Genomic DNA, 19,907 nt, shown 5'->3' with positions numbered 1-19,907 from the left:
GCACTTCAAAGTCAGAAGACAAGAAGATGCTCTGCACCAAGCTGAATAACTCTGATATTCAAACGTTGTATCTACAAAGATCAGATCAGAAGCAAGGACAAGATGACAGGCTACTGTTTACCCAGAATTGTGGTAAACAATCGCTAGTTTCCTTTTTAAAGGTTACTTTTGCGGAATCAACTAGAATATTCCAGGACTAATTGCTTTTCTTTGTCTGTTACGTGTATCTAATTTGTATTAAATGTAGCAATAACTTTACAGTAAAGAACACACTGAAATTTAAGGCTTTAAAGTAAATGAAAACGACAAAATGCAGTAAATTTGCACTGAAAATAAAGCATAACGTAAAATGATTGCATAAAATAAATTGGTGCGTATACATACATTCCAAAGCTGCACTCATTACTCATTTTGCACAGAGATTTGAGTTTTACTTGTGTTTTGTAGAAAATGTGGACCCTTTTCCTATTCCTAAAACTTGCTTAAATAGTAAAATACAATAACTGCTAACGGTCGACTGATTATCACCCAACACGTGTCTTTGACATGCAGCATATTTGCCTAAAAAGCTTCCACGTATCTCTTGAAACTGCTGCGAACTGTCTAAAACTGTTGCTTTTGACTTCTGATGTCTTCCGACTTCAAATCTATACTTGGCAAAACTTCTAAGTTTTTTCTACATGTTTTAGTCGACTAGACATGGCAATTTGCCAATTTAGTCGAACCACCTCGACTGACAGGAACTCTTTAGTCGAACTGTTTTGACTCAAGACATTAATATCTTGTACTTTTCTCAAAGATAAATTATTAATATTTTATTAATATTTTGTACTTTTCTTAAAGATCAATTACCATCATTAGTAGGTCGAAATCTTAGGGTAACAAATTGCCCCCCAGACGGCTTCTTTCGACTGATATTTCAAAAGGAGAAAGATGGTGTTTTGTCTTTTTTTTTAAGTTTCGACCTTTCTTATCTCTTTAACGCCATGATTAATTTACGCATTCCCAGACACTAATTATTACCTAAATACTAGGTAGTGGGCTATAACTGCTCCCCACTTTCTTGTACCAGTTCCCAAAGCATTTTGACATGACTCTTGATTCAACAACTTCCTTCTTCAAGTTTCACTGACGTCATTACACTCTCCTATATATATAGGCTTCTCTTCTTCCCTTTTTCTTTCTTCACGTTTTCTGCTCTTCACAAACACTCAGAACCTCTCTTGTTCTTCTCCAAACCCTAAACGTCTCTCTCTTTCTCGTTCTTTGACCATGGCTGCCAACACTGCAAACACCACCATTTATGATACAGGTTATAACCCTCTAGGAGCCATTATCTCTCATGAAGAAGAAGAGAGAGGGCTAGATTTTGTCCCTCAACCAAAACTCACAGAAGCTAAAGCCATTATCTGGCAGAATCAGATGTTGATTCCTTTCCATATCACTGATAAGTTGGTGGCTTTCTCAGGGCCTCTTCCAAATCATCGTTCTCACCCAGAAAAGATTATTGGTTTCTTCCCCTCGTTTCAAACCACAATGCCTATGTCCTTTGATAAGCAACGCCCTCTCGACCTAAAGTTCATGGATCCTTCAGTGAGAGTATTTCGTTCGACCCCAGCTCCTGGCAACAAAGAGTATCTAGCTTGGCTCAACAAAGTCCAAGCGAAAAAACAACAACGGTGGGAGGAATTGGGCATCTTCGACGCTATCCAATTATCCAGAAATGGTCATAGGGTTTTTCCCCCTATGTTGCTTGCTTCGTTGTTCTTCTAGGAAGGTTCGACTAACACCTTTCATCTCCCTTGAGGAATGATGACTCCCACTCTTTTCGACGTGGCTGCTATCACAGGGCTTTCGCCTTTGGGTGAAATCTTCGACCCAACTCTCCCAACAGAGATGAACTTCAACTTCACCAATGCTACTATCACTAAATATATGCAGGATCACCATGACAAGTCCATGGTCGAAGTTTCTGACGAAGAACATGTTGCTTTCCTCACCTATTGGCTTTTGTATTACTTATTTTGTCCAGGATCTGTTCAGATAGCTAAAGCTTATATACCCCTGGCTATTCAGATCCATGAAGGTCGAAAGGTTTCCTTAGGTAAGCTTTTACTTGCCTATCTTTATCATAGTTTGGGTATAGCGTCTCTAAGAATCAAACGCCTTCATGAAACCCCAAAGTAGCTATCTCTGTCAGGACCTTACTGGCTTTTACAACATTGGTTGAATGCCACTTTTGAGTCACATATTGGTTACACTGTCTCTCGATCTGTTTTAGAAGTCATGTTTGACCGGAGGGTCGAAGGCATCAAACTTGCCTTATAAACTCCTCAAGACGAGTCTAACAGGCCCAACCTTCTCAAATATGTGAAAGTGTTTTCTGAATGTAAAACATTCATAGATTCTATGGCTCCTTTTTCAAATCGATGCTTTGGGCCAAGTTGGTTTAAAGCCATTTTTCCTGGAAACACTCCAACTCTTCGAGCTCAATTGAACGCCATTTGGGATGCTTTTCTGACTCCAACACTCATCTCTCATCGCATTGAGTCGACTGGTAAGTGTTATGGGTTCGTGGGTTATCAACCAAATCTGGTCTCACGATAATTTGGCTTGAGCCAAATGTTACCAAAAAGCCTGTACATCCATGATGCTGACATCTGTTGGTCTGGTCGACCCTTCACATCTCTCAATCATCTCGACTGTTTAAAATTCCACAATAAACAATCTTTGGAACACCCCACCTTTACTTTGCAAAACTCTTATTTTACCGCTAAAGAGTTCAATACTTGGTGGTCTAATTATTATCAATTGTATGATGGAGATTCTTTTATCAAAAAACTGAACACTGCGTTCAACGTGCTGGAAGATCAACTCACTATAAGTAAGCACTTTCATATTTAACTTCAGTTATTTATTACAATCTGCAGTGTTCTAATTTCAATTTTAGATCTTTCAAGGCCTGATCCTACCAACCAAGTCGAGGTCCCTGCTGCTAAACCAAGTCGAAAACGTCCCAGTACGTCGAACACCACTACGACTAAGAAAAACAAAGTTGTAAGAAAGGTATTACTTCAACCTTCATCTCTTATCAATACTCATCCATTAATTGTTTATTCTCTCTTTAGTTGGTAGTTCCTGAGGATTCAGACAAAACTACATCTCCACCAAATCAGGAAAGCGAAATTTTCTCACGACCTCCTCTTCCGACTCCAACAAAAAAACGTAAGGTTGTCAGAAACATTCCTAAAGTTATCGTCCAATCACAGACAATCCCAACAATAATCCCCTCTTCGTCTCAAATTCCTCCTGAGGTAGAACTTAGCATTATCTTCTAGTGTACTTCTTTCAAAAGGTTATATTCTAATACGTTTCCTCTAAACAGAGTGCATCGGCTGTCGACCGCTCTCAAGAGAAGATCGTCGAGGTTGCTGAAAAGATTGTTGAGGCTACTCCTGACTCAAGCCTTCTTAGCCCTCAAAAGACTGACGCTTTTGGAAGCACTACTGATTCGGCTAATACTCCAGGTTGGAGTCGAACTGACCCACAAGACAATCCCATCATCGACCAACCTCAACATGCAATTGAAAATGTTGAAACTGCTAACCACGCTTCTCATCCAGAGCACAATTCCATTTCTCAGTCAAAACAACACTTTACTGTTGAAGACAATAACTCCAACAGTTCTCTTAGTCAAGAGGGAATTCTGAACTTGAAGAAAACAAATCCTCTAGAGGCTCTCCTTCGACTTCAAAAACTTAGGGAAAGTTCTCTTGATAACCCTGTTCAATAAGCTAATCTTGATGATGAGATCGATGCCTCTCTTGTCGACGCTGTTTGCCAACTTCGAGCTCACTTGAATGAACCTGAATTTCTTGTTGTCCTTGAAAGCTCTGAACATCTTGGTGGAGAGATTTGAAAGTTACTGGATTTACTCGTTAAAGCTTCTCTCCCAGCAGTTGTTGCTCAATTCTTTTTTGATTTTGAAGCATATTTCGACCAACTCTGGAGTGACCTCATCACTAAGAAAAACATTGATCGTCAAGCAAAGAATAAAGAGCTCGAGATGGACAGGGAGTGGGATGCCAGTGCAGCCTCGACTAAAAAGATTGAAGAGTTTCAGGAAAGAGCTTTAAAATTTTCTGACAAGGAAGGGAAAATCAACAACAAAATTGCTGATTATAAGGCCTAGATTGATGCTCTTAACCAGAAAATTCAAGATCTTGAACAAGAGAAAATCACTTTGGCTCAAACTGAGAAGATTCCTTCGCCTGAAACTGTCAATCAAGAGATTTTGAAGGGTCTTGGTCATGGTGAAAACACTCTCAAACTGAAAAATAGCGTTCGACAACTTAGACAAGGCTTGTCTCGACTTGACTCTAAGATTGACTTTGAGTCGGCCAAGCTAGCCTATTTTAGAAATATCTTTCCTTCTTTGTAATTCTGTTTCCGTCTGACTATTCACGTGCTTTGTAATGAACATTTTGTAATGACTGACCATATTTTTAGCCATTTTAATATAGTATTTTGATTCTATTCTATTATACGAATTTCTTGAAGTATAGGTTTATATTTTTTCAAATATTTACCATTTATCCTCAAGATTCGACCATCTGAATTCAATTCTTCGATCTCGTATGCGTTGTTTGAAAATACTTGCAAAATTTTAAACGGTCCTTCCCAACTTGGGGACCATTTGCCATGGGTAAAATAACCTTCCACGTGTAATCACTCACCATGAATGTTTTCTCTTTTACTTTATTGTTATAAGCTTTCGCCACCTTTTGCTTCTGTCTAATCAATCTATCCAACGCTATTAATCGTTCTTCGTCTAACTCTACTAATTCATCTAACATCATACTCCAATATTCATCTGTCGAAAGATCGCTTTGTCGTTGAATTCTAGCCGACTATAGATGAATTTCTGCAGGCAATACAGCATCATGCCCAAAAGTCAAATAGAATGGGGTAGTATTTATTGCTTCTTTTGGTGATGTTTGACAGGCCCAAAGGATTTGGTCGAGTGTTTGATGCCAGTTTCTTGGCTTCTTCCCTACATGCTTTTTTATCACGTTTATAATAACTTTATTAGCTGCTTCAACTTGACCATTAGCTTGAGCATAATAAGGAGTTGATGTTAACAGCTTAAATCCTGTCTCTGCTGCAAAAGCTTGCATCTTTCGACCAATAAACACTGATCCCTGATCAGTGGTAATAGTTTCTGGAATCCCATATCTGTAAATAATATGTTTTTGTATGAAACTAATCACTACTTCTTGATCAGCATTAACCAGTGGAATTGCTTCTATCCATTTAGTAAAATAATATATTCCTACTAAAATGAACTTTTGTTGTTTAGAAGATGCAGGTTTAATTTCTCCTATTAAATCCAGAGCCCATCCTCTAAAAGGCCAGGGTTTGACAATAGCATGCAACTCACTAGCTGGAACATGTTGAATACCTAAAAATTTCTGGCATTCTTGACACCCTCTTGCGTATTCAATACAATCTTTTAACATTGTCGGCCAATATAAACCTTGTCTAAACAATAACCACTTTATTTTATAGCCTGACTGATGGGCTCCACAGACACCACTATGGACCTCTGATACAACCAAATATGTTTCGGCTTAACTTAAGCATTTTAACAATACACCTTCAGCCGTTTTCTTGTATAATTCATTTCTCAATATCACATAGTTTAAAGCTCTGTATTTAATCTTTCGATCAGTTCCTCCGACTGGATTATTTAAGTATTGGACTAATGAGTTTCTCCAATCAGAAACTGCCATATTGTCGATGGCAAAAATTTCCACAATATCCAAATCTTCATTTTTACTAATTTTGTCTTCTACCCCCCCAAGTTTTGGTGTCGACAATTGTCCTATCTTATCCAACACTTCATGAGTGTCCTGAAGCAATTTGTGCCAATTCATTGGCGACATAGTTATCAGATCTTGGTACATGCAAGATCTCAACATATTCAAATTTCTCCAACAAGCGTACCACTATTGCGTAATAAACTATTAAATTTTCTTTGATGCATTTTTACTCTTTCTTAATTTGTCGAATCACAAGCTCAGAATCACCTCGGATTTTAACTCGCGTTTCCCCCAAGTCTACTAGAGCTTTTAAACCTTTATCAAAGCTTTGTATTCGACTTCGTTATTAGAACATACACCATTCATTCTATAGTGGAACTTAGTTGGAAGTCCTTGAGGAGAAATAATTAAGACTCTAATTCCTGATCCATTTTTATGACTGGAACCATCAAAAAACAACTTCCAGTTAGGTTGATCGACCAGATTTTCTGATAGTTCAACTAGCCCATGTTCGACTATAAAATCGACCACGATTTGTCCTTTCATAGATTTTAAAGGAACATATGTTAAGGAAAATTCAGTTAGCGCCAAGGCCCATTTACCAATTCGACTATGCAAAATTGGTTTAGACAACATATGTTTGATAACATCATAATGAGATGACACATACACATCAACAGACTTTATATATTGCTTAAGTTTATTACATGAGAAGTACAAACATAAACATAATTTTTCAATATCATTGTACCTAGCTTCAGCATCTGCTAAGGTTCGACTTAGATAATATATAGCTCTTTCGACGCCATTATCGTCCTCTTGAGCTAACATACTCCCAGTTGTCGAACCAGATGCAGCTATATACAACTTCATACTCTTTGTCCTATTGGGGGGTAAAAAATAAGAGGCTTAGTTAAATATGCTTTTATTTGGTTGAATGCCTGTTGATGTTCTTGCTCCCATTTGAATTGATCTTGATTCTTGAGCTTCACAAGTGGTGAAAATATCTTCGTTTTACCACTTAGATTTGAGATAAATCTTCTCAAGAAATTAATCTTCCCCAACAATGACTGGAGTTGTTTCTTTTTTTTTTGGCGACTTCAGCTCCAAAATTGCTTTCGTCTTGTTCGGGTTTATTTCAATACCTTTCTTGTGAACTACGAAACCTAGGAAATCCCCTGCATGTACACCAAAAGCACATTTTAAAGGATTCATTTTTAATCCATATTTCCTCATTCTTTCAAAGGACTGTCGAAGATGGTCTAAATGACCATTCTCAGAATTAGATTTTATTACAATATCATCAATATAAACCTGCATAAATTTGTCAATAAAATCATGAAACATGGAATTCATAGCTCGTTGGTACGTAGCTCCAGCATTTTTTAAACCAATAGGCATCAATACCCATTCATAAGTACCTAAAGCACCTGGGCATCGAAACGCCATCTTAGGCACATCTTCGTCAGCTATAAAAATTTGGTTATAGCCTGAATATCCATCTAATAAGCTGAGATATTCAAACCCTGCTGCAGAATCGACCAATATCTCAGCCACAGGCATAGGATATTCATCCTTAGGGGTAGCACTATTTAAATCTCTGAAATCTATGCATATACGAAGGCTACCATTTTTCTTTATTACAGACACTATATTAGCTAACCATTCGACGTACCGCGTAGTTCGAATAAACTTGCTTTTCAGCAACCTTTCAATTTCTACCTTGATTTTTTCCATAACCTCTGGTGCAAATCTTCTAGGAAGCTGCTTGATAGGTTTCTTTCCTGGGTTTAAAGGTAATTGATGTTCTACCACAATTCGACTTAAACTAGGCATTTCATTGTAATCCCAAGCAAAACAATCTTTATATTCTTTCAAAAGTCGAATCAACTTGATTTTTAAATCACTTGCAAGCTTCGTACTTACATACGTAGGTCTTTTAGTAATTCAATCACCCAAGTCAATCTCTTCAAGAGGATCTTGAGCTTGCATTCTTTTTACTGATCCCAAAGGATCCATATCGAAGCCCAAGGGTCCGTCATCATATATCCCATCAAATCTTCCGATTTGGTGATCGACTTCTTGATTATTTTCACTTTTTACAATCATGGACTCAATAGCCATATTTTCTTCCAGTTCGGCTTCCAAAGCCGCTTTTATCTTATTTTCGGCCAAGTAAGCCGTTATTCGAGCCAAGTATTTTGACTCAGTGGTCATCATCTTTGACTGTTGTCCCCTGCTCTAGAGGACTTTTATGATTCAATGGTTCATTGGGATCTTCTCTATTCCAAATAAAACCATAATTTGGGTCTAAGTTCAAATACTTAGACACACTCTCGTTAGAAGAATACACCTTTCCCGCTTTGTAGCAAGGGGCTACATTTGCTAGATGCTGGTCGAAATGTTTGCGACCACTCTCAGTTTTATAGTAACTTTGATCAGCCTCAATATTTTCTACTATACCATCTGGCCTCCAAATAGCCACACGCTGATGCAAAGTAGAGGGAACCGCCCCTATGCCATGTATCCATTCTCGACCCAGGAGTAATTTGAAATTGGCTTGAGATGCAATCACCATAAAGATGGTTGGCCTGATAGTCGAACCTATAGCCAATTTAACCTGAATTACCCCAAGTATTCCGCTGGTCTTACCTTCATAATTAGACAACACCATATTATGGGGCCTTAAATCTTTGTCAGATTTTCCCACTTTCTGAAGTGAAGAATAGGGCATTAAATTCACAGCAGCCCCACCATCAACAAACACTTTATTTATTGGAACACCATCTACCTTTTCCCTTATGAATAAGGGTTTCAAATGATACATCATTCCTCGACCTGGCTTCTCAAACACAGCCCTCTGATCTTCCACTACTCCTTTTCCCATTACATAATAGCAAGCATGTGTTTCTTCCACATTTTCGTTTGGAAGAAAATCATCTTCATTTTCAGACACCTCAAATATTCTGTCGAACTCTGCTGGAAGCACAGATACAATTCCACAGTCAATTAACAACTCACCTGATTCTATGTCAAAGTTGTCATCAACCTCTTCATCTGACAGTGGGGAATATTCAGCTTCTTTTCCTGTATTGAGAATCGGAGTATCATTGTCGACTAACTCTTTAATGAGTTTCTTTCCCAAGATCATTCCTGCAGCGAGTCTCTTATTTTCCACCTTGGCCTGTTCTTCAGTCAACTTCCTCTGAAAAGGTTTTGGCTGATAATGAGAAAAACCCGCCTGCATCATCTTCGAGCTTTCCTGCCCATTCTTATAGCTTCTCTGATAACGCCTCCACTGAGTTCGAGTCATAGGGTTCTTTCTTTTGTAGTTTGGAGATATATAATCTTTCCTCTTGGATCCACTATCAGTCCAAGAGCCTTCAGCTTTTGCTCCAACACCTTGGATCTGCCATTCTAGACGTTTGCCTCCTCGGAAGTTAATAGGTTTCACCCACTTATCTTCAGGGACATCCGTCTTAGGGCGAAAAGTCTTCGGCTTTTCGAATAGCTTCAGCTTCCTGTAATCTCCAGCCCTTCGACCGCTGCTTTCCCCCATATACATGAACTGACGATTCTTACCTCGACGAGGATCGAACCTCACTTTGTTTGCAGCGTCAACGTTGAAAACAACATCACACCTTGGACATAACCCAACTTGAGAATTGTTGTTGTGACATCTCTCAAGGAATTTCAGAAGACTCTCTTTTGGTTCAGGATACACCATGCTCAAGACTTTGCCATCAGTAGCACCGTCTTTCTTTTCACCGAAACCATCAGTAGTATCGACCATCATCACATCAGCAAGCTCACTATAGTGGGCTTCTTCGACCTGTAAGGGATCAGTATCAACTTGCATTGATGACTTTGGTTTTTCTCCAAACTGTAGCCTTCCTTCTTTCAAAGCCTTTTGCACCAAATCCCTGAAAAGGACACATTGAGAAGTCTTATGACCCACGAAATTATGAAATTTACAAAATCCTCTTTTTTTCTTTTTTTTCAAGAGGAGGATTTTTAAGTCCTGGGGGTACTATGATTTGCCCATCAGTTACCAACAAATCAAACATCTCATCACATTTTGTTATATCAAACGAATACGTTTTATTAGAAAAATTTTCATTTTTACTTACGATTGGATTTTTATCTTTTGAGGGCTTGAGTAATTTACAGATATATGGTGGTCCTGGCTTCAATTCAGCCACATTAAACTCTCCTTCCTCGTATTCACTATCACTATCAGAGTCGAACTCATTGGTAGTAACATAAGCTATCTTTTCCTTTTTATGATATTTACTAACTCTGGCTTTTTCAGCTTTTAGCCTTTCGACTTGACGCACCCTGACTACCAGTTGCGCCATATCCCTTAAATGTTGGGTATCTAATTTCTTCCTTATGGAATAATCTAACCCACCTGCAGCCATTTCGACTAACTCATGCTCAGGGATTTGGGTGAAACATCTAGCTTTCAATAACCTAAAACGGTTTAAATAATCATCGACCGCTTCCGTACCCTTTCGCCTGACTCCGACTAATTCTTTCAAACTAATTTTCGACTGTCCCATATAAAACTGTTCATGGAACAATCGTTCTAACTGGTTCCATGAAAAAAAATATTGTGGAGGTAAGGTCATAAACCAAGTAAAGGCATTTTTTGTCAAAGAACTTGGGAAATATTTCATCTTTAAATTCTCATTGTTTGCTAATTCTCCAGCCTCTGTCTGGAACCTAGCAATATGTTCGACTGTCGATTCGCCAGTCTCACCAGCAAATTTGGTAAATTTTGGGATTTTCCAACCCCTAGGCAATTCTGTTTGCCTTACATATTTTGATAGTGGGGAAACAAAATTAGGTCTATGTAATCCCACATTTATTCCATTCTGAACTAAGATTTGTTCGACCACGTTTGAGATATTATTGTGTCCAACATTGGCATCTTGCTGGATATTTCTAAGAACCTGATCAGCATCCTGATGCCGTTGTATTACTCTAGGGATCTCTTGTTCAATTTGTTCCCCATGTCTCGTGGTTTCGACTACTCTTATATTCGACCCTTAGGGAGTTGGAAGGTTTGGTTGTGGGGGCGCCCCAAAGAAATCTGCTATTCTGGCCATTTGTCCGGCCAATATCTCATAACTTTGGTTCGTATTGTTTATCATGGGAGTAAAAATAGTTCCCATTTGTTGAGTAAGGGCATTCACCATTTCATGGTTACTTTCGTCTATCTGTTGTCGGATTGACAACATTGACGTAGTACTTAGAGATGGCAATGTCTGGTTGATGTAACCTATGCCCGTAGGTCGACCCCCTGGGTTTGATGTGCTGGTTGCCATCATATTATCGGAATGTAATGAAGGATTCGTGTGCAAACCTTGCATCATTGACGTAGGCATTCCAAATTGAGGGTTAAAACCTAGTGGAGGTATTATTCCTTGAAACGGCGGTCGCAATGGGTTAAACGGTGACCGTACATTCATTGGTGATGACACTAATGCTGCTGTCGTCGGTCCACCAATACTTGTTGTTCTATCTGGGGACGAATTGGCAGCATCTTGTGACGTTGTTATGGTTAGAACAACTCCTTGATTTCTAGAAAGGTCAGAATCAATGACATTAACTTCAGACATGTTAATTAATTTTCGACCACTTCTTAGTATCGTACATAACTTTTACACTAACAAATACAAAACAAATAGCAATTGACGAGTCCCACCAAGTGTGCCAATTTGTTTACCCAAAAATGTGGTAAACAATCGCTAGTTTCCTTTTTAAAGGTTACTTTTGCGGAATCAACTAGAATATTCCAGGACTAATTGCTTTTCTTTGTCTTTTACGTGTATCTAATTTGTATTAAATGTAGCAATAACTTTACAGTAAAGAACACACTGAAATTTAAGGCTTTAAAGTAAATGGAAACGACAAAATGCAGTAAATGTGCACTGGAAATAAAGCGTAACGTAAAATGATTGCATAAATTAAATTGGTGCGCATACATACATTCCAAAGCTGCACTCATTACTCATTTTGCACAGAGATTTGAGTTTTACTTGTGTTTTGTAGAAAATGCGGACCCTTTTCCTATTCCTAAAACTTGCTTAAATAGTAAAATACAATAACTGCTACTAACGTGTCTTTGAGATCCAGCATCTTCGCCTAAAAAGCTTCCACGTATCTCTTGAAACTGCTGCAAACCGTCTAAAACTGTTGCTTTTGACTTCTGATGTCTTCCGACTTCAAATCTATACTTGGAAAAACGTCTAAGTTTTTTCTACATGTTTTAGTCGACTAGACATGGCAATTTTCCAATTTAGTCGAACCACCTCGACTGACAGGAACTCTTTAGTCGAACTGTTTCGACTCAAGACATTAATATCTTGTACTTTTCTCAAAGATCAATTATTAATATTTTATTAATATTTTGTACTTTTCTTAAAGATCAATTACCATCATTAGTAGGTTGAAATCTTAGGGTAACAACTACGGTGACTGACAAAAGGAACGTTAGAAGCTATTAAAGGCAAAGTCAGTTAAAGCAGGAAAAGCAAGGCTCGAGGTAGTTGACAAAAGAGTGAAACATTAAATGCAAAGTTGTACGGATCACGCAACGCATTAAGTGCTCCCAACGGTCATATTCTTAAAACGCCTATAAATAGTGAAGTTCGGATCAGAAGCAAGTTTAAGAATTCACGAACAACTCTTACAAACTTGCTGAAACGCTGTTGAATCAAAAGCTATCAAACTTCATCTTCAACCTCACATTACTTTTGTAATATCTTAGTGAGATTTAAGCTTAGAACTTAAGAGAAATATCACAGTTATGATTATATCTTATTAAGAAGCATTGTAATACTCTTGTAAGAATTTGTTTTACATTAATTTATAAAAGGTTCCTAGAGTGATCAAGTTGGGATCAGTAGACTCTAGAAGACTTAGAAGTTTATCATAAGAAAGTTCCAACTAAACTTATCATACGCTTTTTTGAAGTCCATTTTAAAAAGAAGAAACTCCCTCCCTTCCTTAGTAGCATAATCCACCAACTCATTAGCTACTAGAACCTAGTCAATAATTTGTCTTCCCAAAACAAAGGCACTTTGACAATCAGATATTATCGAAGAAAGAACCTTTTTAATCATATTAGCCAACAATTTAGAGATATTTTGTAAATACATCCCACTAAGAAAGTAGGCTGATACTCATCTAACCCCAACAGATTAGTAGACTTCACAATATGGGTTAGAACAGAGAAGGTAATACACTTGGAAAAAATCATCCTGGAGTGAAAATATTTAAAACACGAGAAGACATCATCTTTTAAAAAGAACCGACAACTCTTTTCTCTCCTCCTTTGAAAAGGGAACCTTAAGAGACAAACTATCCTCCCGGCTCAACGAATTAAGAATAATCCCATATAAATTTGGTTTATCGAAACAAATCTCTATGACTTTGTCTTCAAAATACATTTTCACCACTTCCTTAACCTCCCTAACCGAATTCACTACTCCTCTACTAGTGATAATAAAACTAATATGGTTCTTTCTCCTCATCTCCTTCATGACTCTACCAAAAAAATTCTATTAGAGTCCCCATCATTCAACCACTTTAATCTAGACTTTTGAATAAGCATGTTCTCCTTAATCTTAAGATTAATTCAACTAGACTCTTTTGCTAGCCTTTCTTTTGAACGCTTGCACCCCCCCATTCAACACCTCCATGTCATCCGATTCATTCAAATCCCTAACAATTTCCTCGACTTCCTTGTCGTACTTACTGAAGATCGTTTTGTTCCACCACTTCAATCTCTCTTTAAGTAAGCGAAATTTTTCTTTCAAAACAAAATCACCTCTCCCATACACCACCAATGCCTTCCACTCCTTCTCAACAAAAGGAATGAAGCCCTTATTGGAAAACCACTTATTATTGAACTTTAACGGTTTAGGGCCCCAATCCTCTCTATCTACTATCAACCAAACCGAAAAATGATCTGACACATCCCTCAATCAGATAAAATGATCACCAAAACCCAAAGACGAAACAATATTATCAGACACAAGAAACATGTCAATCCTACTTTTCTATTTCCCATCTCCACTAAACCAACACTACTTCTTTCCTTTACAAGGAACATCCACCAAACTACTTTCTTTGATAAAATCCAAAAATTCCTCCCATTCCACATTACTTCTAACCATAGATTGACCTACTCTCTCATTCCTCTTCTTAACCGCGTTAAAATCTCCCCCAAAAATCCATTCCCCATCTTGATATATTTGTTTCAATTCCAATAATTATGTACAAAGAGCTCGTTTCAAACCTATTGTGCAAGGGGAGTAAATATTAACTATGTAATAGGTACCATTGTTCGAATCAACCTTATTATCTAGATAGCCATCGCCTCAAAAACTAAAAATCATTGAAAGAGATTGTGTCTTCCATCGAGTCAAAAGACCACCCGACATACCTTCCGCCTCTAAATATGAAAAACCAATTTCTTCCATCCCCTACAAACTACTAGCTAAAGAACCTGTCACCTCCTCCAATTTAGTTTCTTGAACTAGACATATGTCCTCATTCTCTTAACCTTATTGTCGCCTCCCCTTATGTTAAAAATTCCCACAATTATTTAAATGAATTTAAATGCACCTCCCGTCCTTCCCTTCTCTTTAATTCCACTCTATTCATGTCTTCAAGTTTCTTCTGAAAATCCCTCCTGGAGTATCCCGATACCACTCCTAAATTGGCGATAGCATTCCACAATTTTCGTCCAAAATCGAACCAAAATTAGCAAGAATCCTATGGCTACATCTTTGAATATCAGACTCAGAAGGATGTTCACCAAGAGAGAAAGTTGCAGAACTAACCCTGCGATCCGATGCTGCAGCATGAATAACGCTGGAAGGAAAAAACTATGTTGGACCTTCAATTTCATCAGAAACCGAAAGAATTTTTGTTTTAGCTTGCAAAGAGATTTTCCTTTTGGGCCTTGACAGAATCTCATTCAAGGGCCCACCAAAATCAACAAAATTTTTAAATTTCATTTTTTTCCCTTTCTTATTCTTTCTGACTTATACAACTTTATTTGCAACAGTAAAAGGTGAAGTATCGTGAGGAGTTGCCAAAATATAAGAAGAATCCTTCAACAAATAATTAACTTTATATGTAGAAAAACTAGGTTAAAAAAAGTCAGAATGACCTTTACCCTTTTCGTGACTTAATGTTTTAGCCTCTAAAGCAAGCAATAAAGCTGCATCGAAAGAAGAAACACTCGTCCCTATCTCTTCCACCTTTTCCCTATCTTCCACTTCTATTACTGCATCTTCCCCACCCGCTCCAAGTATGTCCTTCCCTAACCCCCCAGACCCTTTCTGCCTTTCCTCCGCCTCAAGATTCTCCAGATCAACTACAATTTTGACTCGTAAGCGCAAGAACTCGTACACTCTTCTTCTCCAATGGAGCTCTCTTCATGAATAAACCAAATATCTCTAAAATTAAAGGATGAAGAATGTTTACTCTTCGTAGAAAAATGTTGCTTTGCTGATCACATAGGACCGTAAGAATCTTCTCGTAACACTAATGTATAATCAACTCCATGAATGGCTACCACCAACTGTTCCTTCAGATAAAAGATAAAAGGAACTCTAACCATCAACCTAGCAATGTCCATGTTACAAACCGACAAGGTGTTCTCATCAACATAAATATATTAACCAAGAAAGTTAGAAATATGTTCAAAAAATTCCAAACACCAAGCATGGCAAGGCACCCGTGAACTGTAACCCAAACAACCTGCTCTGAATCTACATCACTCTCCTTCCAAGGTATTATCGATCGAAAACATTATTTCCACCATGAACTCCCTTCGTTGATCAAATCCTTAATAATACCCGCCTCCATTTCCACCAACAAACAAAGATTCGCCCCCAAAAAGGATGGACCTTAATAGAGAAAAAAACTTCTATTTCTAGGTGAGTTTGGATATTATAAGACGCACCTAAGAACAAAAGCTTCCCTATGTATGCCTTCTTCCAACAATCCCTGACTTCAGCTCATCCTCAAGTGGTGATGGGGGACCAAAAGTGACCAAAAGTTTAAGAAACTACTTATGTGTCACTTTTTAAAATAGGTAGCTCACCCTCAAGTGGTGATGGGGGACCAAAAGTGAGGATGGTGGACCAAAAAACGGATTTTAAAATGTGACATAAGCGTTTTTTGTAGCCAAAGTGAGGATAAGTGACCAAAAGTGTTTAAAAATAAAATAGGGGGGCTAAAATCGTGAAAACACAAAAATAGAGGACCAAAACTATAATTTAGCCTTTTTTTTGTGTAAGCAATACTTTATATAAGGGAGAACTAGGGGTTCTCCAACCGTGGTACACAAATAAACGGTAAAAAAATCAACAAAAAGTTAAATTATAAACCAATTAGACTTAAAGACATAAAACCCAAAGGGTCTTTACTAAATTCTTAAAAATTAAAATTGGAGTGAGTAATTTCACCAAAAGAAGACCATCTCCACACCAAATTTTTAATATTACACGCCATGTTGTTAATATTCAAAACATCATTTCCAAAACAAATCTCATTTCTTGTCAACCAAATAATCAAGAAGCGAGCCAAAAGACTCCAAATTTACCTTATGCAATCTTTTTTACACAGCAAAGAGTAGCAATCTATACAATTCGGAAGACACATTTCCTCTCCAAAACAAAAAAAAATCCACCTAAAAAGCTATCTCCTCCAAAAATATATTTATATAAAATGCATAATACAATGTTAAAACATGTTTTTCATTAAATTAATTATATAAGAGTTTATATTTAAAAAAATTTAAATGACATAATTTTATTTAAAAATAGTTTTAATACTAAGAAAATGAGTAAATAGTTTATGATTCTAACTATTTTGAAATTAATAGTTTTTTTTTGGAAATTTTATTTTAGTAATAAAAAATAATTTAAATAGTTTTATTAGGAAATAGTTTATATAATTTTAATTTTAAATAAAAATAATAAATTCATTTAACTTGTTTTATATTCATATCTTAACTATATATTTATATAAAGGAGGGATTTATTTACTCCAACAGTAAGTATTGAAAACTTACTCCAAATCTTAACCATTGATTATCATTAAATAATTTTTTATTTTTTATATAGAAAAATATTTTCAAAAATAATTAGATTAAATGATTAATTAAAACCGTTAAATTAATGATAATCAATAGTTAAGATTTGAAATAAGTTTTCAACACTTGCTCTGGGAATAAATATATGTCTCCTCATATATTAAATATGTTTATAACAAATATTTTGACAATATTTGTATTACGATTTAATAATCAAATAAAAATATTTATGGTAAGAATATCTTTTTATATAATATTTAAAGCTTAATAAAACATAATTCTGAATGTTGTTTTTTTATAGAGCGTATCCGGTAAGAGCTAATAACTTTTATCAGAAACGAGAATTAATAATATTAACCGTTAGATTTAACTAACGACTGTGATTTAAAAAATTGTAAATATATCCCTCCTCATATATATATATATATATATATATATATATATATATATATATATATATATATATATATATATATATATATATATATATATATATATATATATATATATATATATAGGGCATATCATATGAGAATGCCATATTTATATGAGAATGTGAGAATGAATCTGAACCATTGGATTTTAAAATAAATGGTGGAGATTATGGGTGTATCTTTTTTTTCTCTCTCCTACATTTTGAAATAAATGATGTATGAGAGAGAAAAAAAAGATACACCCATAATCTCCACCATTTATTTTAAAATCCAATGGTTCAGATTCATTCTCACATTCTCATATAAATATGGCATTCTCATATGATATGCCCTCATATATATATATATATATATATATATATATATATATATATATATATATATATATATATATATATATATATATATATATATATATATATATATATATTTTTGAAATCTTTTTATAGAATATAATGAAATAAGTGCTTATTTATAAAAAGATTGTTAATGTTAATGGCAAATGAAATAAAAAGATTATACATTTTTTTTTTGAGAGGGAAAATAAAAAGATTATACATAATATCTAGTAATCCGTGATTTGTGTATGAGAGGTTAGAATCAATTTTAAATATAAATAATTTCCGCTAACTTTAGAATTGATAGACTAATGCTTCAGAAACCCTAGTGAGTTACAATGGCTCCGGCAGCAACTACAAACGGAAGAAGAAATAGAGTTCCACCTTCCACACCAGAGGTTATCGACCTCGGCTCGTTCCGCTCATACGGCAAGCGAAAAATCTCCGCTATCATCAACCTTTCGGATGAAGTCAACGACGGCATTAAGATCCTCGATTTCATTCCTAAGCACATTCCTTTAAGAAAACGTAAGAGAAATTTCGAAAAAGGAGAGTGTTCAAATTCAAGTAACATTCCGTTCATCTGCGAAATCTGCACGGAAACTAAAACAATGAAGGAAGCTTTCTACGTCAAGGGCTGCTCTCACGCGTATTGCTCTGATTGCGTTGCAAATTACATCAGTTCCAAGCTTGAAGATAACATTATCAACATCTCATGTCCAGTTCCAGAATGCAAAGCTTCTTTAGAAGCACAGTTTTGCCGGACTATTCTTCCGGCTGAGGTTTTTGAAAAGTGGAGTAAAGCATTGTGCGAGGCTTTGATCAATGCATCGCAGAAATTCTACTGCCCTTTTGCAGACTGTTCTTCTCTTTTGATGTATGACAAAACGGAATCTGTTACAAATTCAGAATGCCCTAATTGTAATAGAATGTTCTGTGCACAATGTAAGGTTCCTTGGCACGATGGAATCGAATGCAGCGATTTCCAGAAGCTGAACGCGGGCGAGAGGGAGAAAGAAGATATTATGTTGATGCGCCTTGCACAAAATATGCACTGGAGGCGATGCCCTAATTGCAAAATTTATGTTGCCAGAACAATGGGCTGCAACATCATGAGATGCAGGTTTCTTTCGAATTCTTTTCGTCTTACAATCATCAAGTTAAGAGATGATCAAATACAAAACAACCACTAGCTATCAATCAACCTTGGTATTTTTAGGTATATGTTCATCCTAATTTCATCTAGAAAGAAATTTTAAAATTTTAACTTTTATTGCAGGTGTCAATGTCAATTTTGTTACAATTGTGGATGTGCCTACACTGATAGAGGCTGCAATTGTTGCAAACTCAATAGGACTCCACAACAACATCCACAGGTTTTTTCGGGAAGAAGGAATCTCATTTATGAGGAGGAGGTCTATGATGATGATGATGATGATGATGATGAGGAGGAGGTATATGAGGAGGAGGAGGTATATGAGGAGGATGTTGAGGAGGAGGTCTATGAGGAGGAGGTATATGACGAGGAGGATGTTTATGAGGAGGAGGAGGAGGAGGAGGATGAGGTATATGAGGAGGAGGTATATGAGGAGGAGGATGTTTATGAGGAGGAGGAGGAGGTATATGAGGAAGAGGTATATGAGGAAGAGGAGGAAGAGGAAGAGGAGGAGGTCTATGAGGAGGAAGAGGAAGAGAAGGAGGTCTATGAGGAGGAAGAGGTATATGAAGTGGAGGAGGAGGAAGAAGAGGTCTATGAAGAGGAGGAGGAAGATGATGATGATGATTTCTTTTGACACTGTTACAGCCATTTAGTATTTATATTGACCTTGTTTTGTGTTTAGTAAATTTGGCCATGCAACTTTTGAGTTTTCTTTGATGTCTCTTGTTTTGCTAATATAGCTGAAGGAAAAGCTTGACAAAGTCTGTTTAACCACAAGTGAGAAAAGTTTCTTCATAGATTCAAGAGGATTCATTTGAACTTGTGACTTAACCATAAATGATTTATCTTTAGAACTTGGAAGTTTCTGTTAAGAGTAGAAACCAAAAACATATTTTGAATTCTGCTGCAAGCAAAAGACTTCTAAGAATAGACTGCATTTGAAAAAAACATAATTGACTGTGCAAAATCTTAGATATATTATTTAATAGAAGTTGTTCTTATATAGTTAATCAATTATATTATTTTTGTTAAAGT

The 19,907-nt window shown here is 36.4% G+C and overlaps 1 protein-coding gene across 1 annotated transcript; it reads left to right on the top strand.

Moving 5' to 3' along the window:
- Positions 1–18,051: 18,051 nt before the first annotated feature.
- LOC131597473 (uncharacterized) lies at positions 18,052–19,690 on the top strand. Its single transcript, XM_058870169.1, has 3 exons — positions 18,052–18,836; positions 18,993–19,347; positions 19,613–19,690. Exons 1-3 carry the CDS (start codon positions 18,052–18,054, stop codon positions 19,688–19,690), a joined length of 1,218 nt encoding a protein of 405 aa, XP_058726152.1.
- Positions 19,691–19,907: the final 217 nt, after the last annotated feature.

This window comes from Vicia villosa, linkage group LG4, assembly GCF_029867415.1.
Source record: "Vicia villosa cultivar HV-30 ecotype Madison, WI linkage group LG4, Vvil1.0, whole genome shotgun sequence".
Classification (NCBI taxonomy): domain Eukaryota; kingdom Viridiplantae; phylum Streptophyta; class Magnoliopsida; order Fabales; family Fabaceae; genus Vicia; species Vicia villosa.
Note: the sequence above shows the minus strand (reverse complement) of the source record. Positions and strands in the feature narration are given on the sequence as shown.

What these genes read in the sequence shown, in the direction of transcription:
- LOC131597473 (XM_058870169.1), top strand. Translation starts at nt 18,052, where the DNA reads ATGGCTCCGGCAGCAACTACAAACGGAAGAAGAAATAGAGTTCCACCT. An exon ending in TGCAACATCATGAGATGCAG is followed by an intron (nt 18,837 to 18,992) that starts GTTTCTTTCGAA and finishes CTTTTATTGCAG; the next exon opens with GTGTCAATGTCAATTTTGTT. An exon ending in AGGAGGTATATGAGGAAGAG is followed by an intron (nt 19,348 to 19,612) that starts GTATATGAGGAA and finishes TTGCTAATATAG; the next exon opens with CTGAAGGAAAAGCTTGACAA.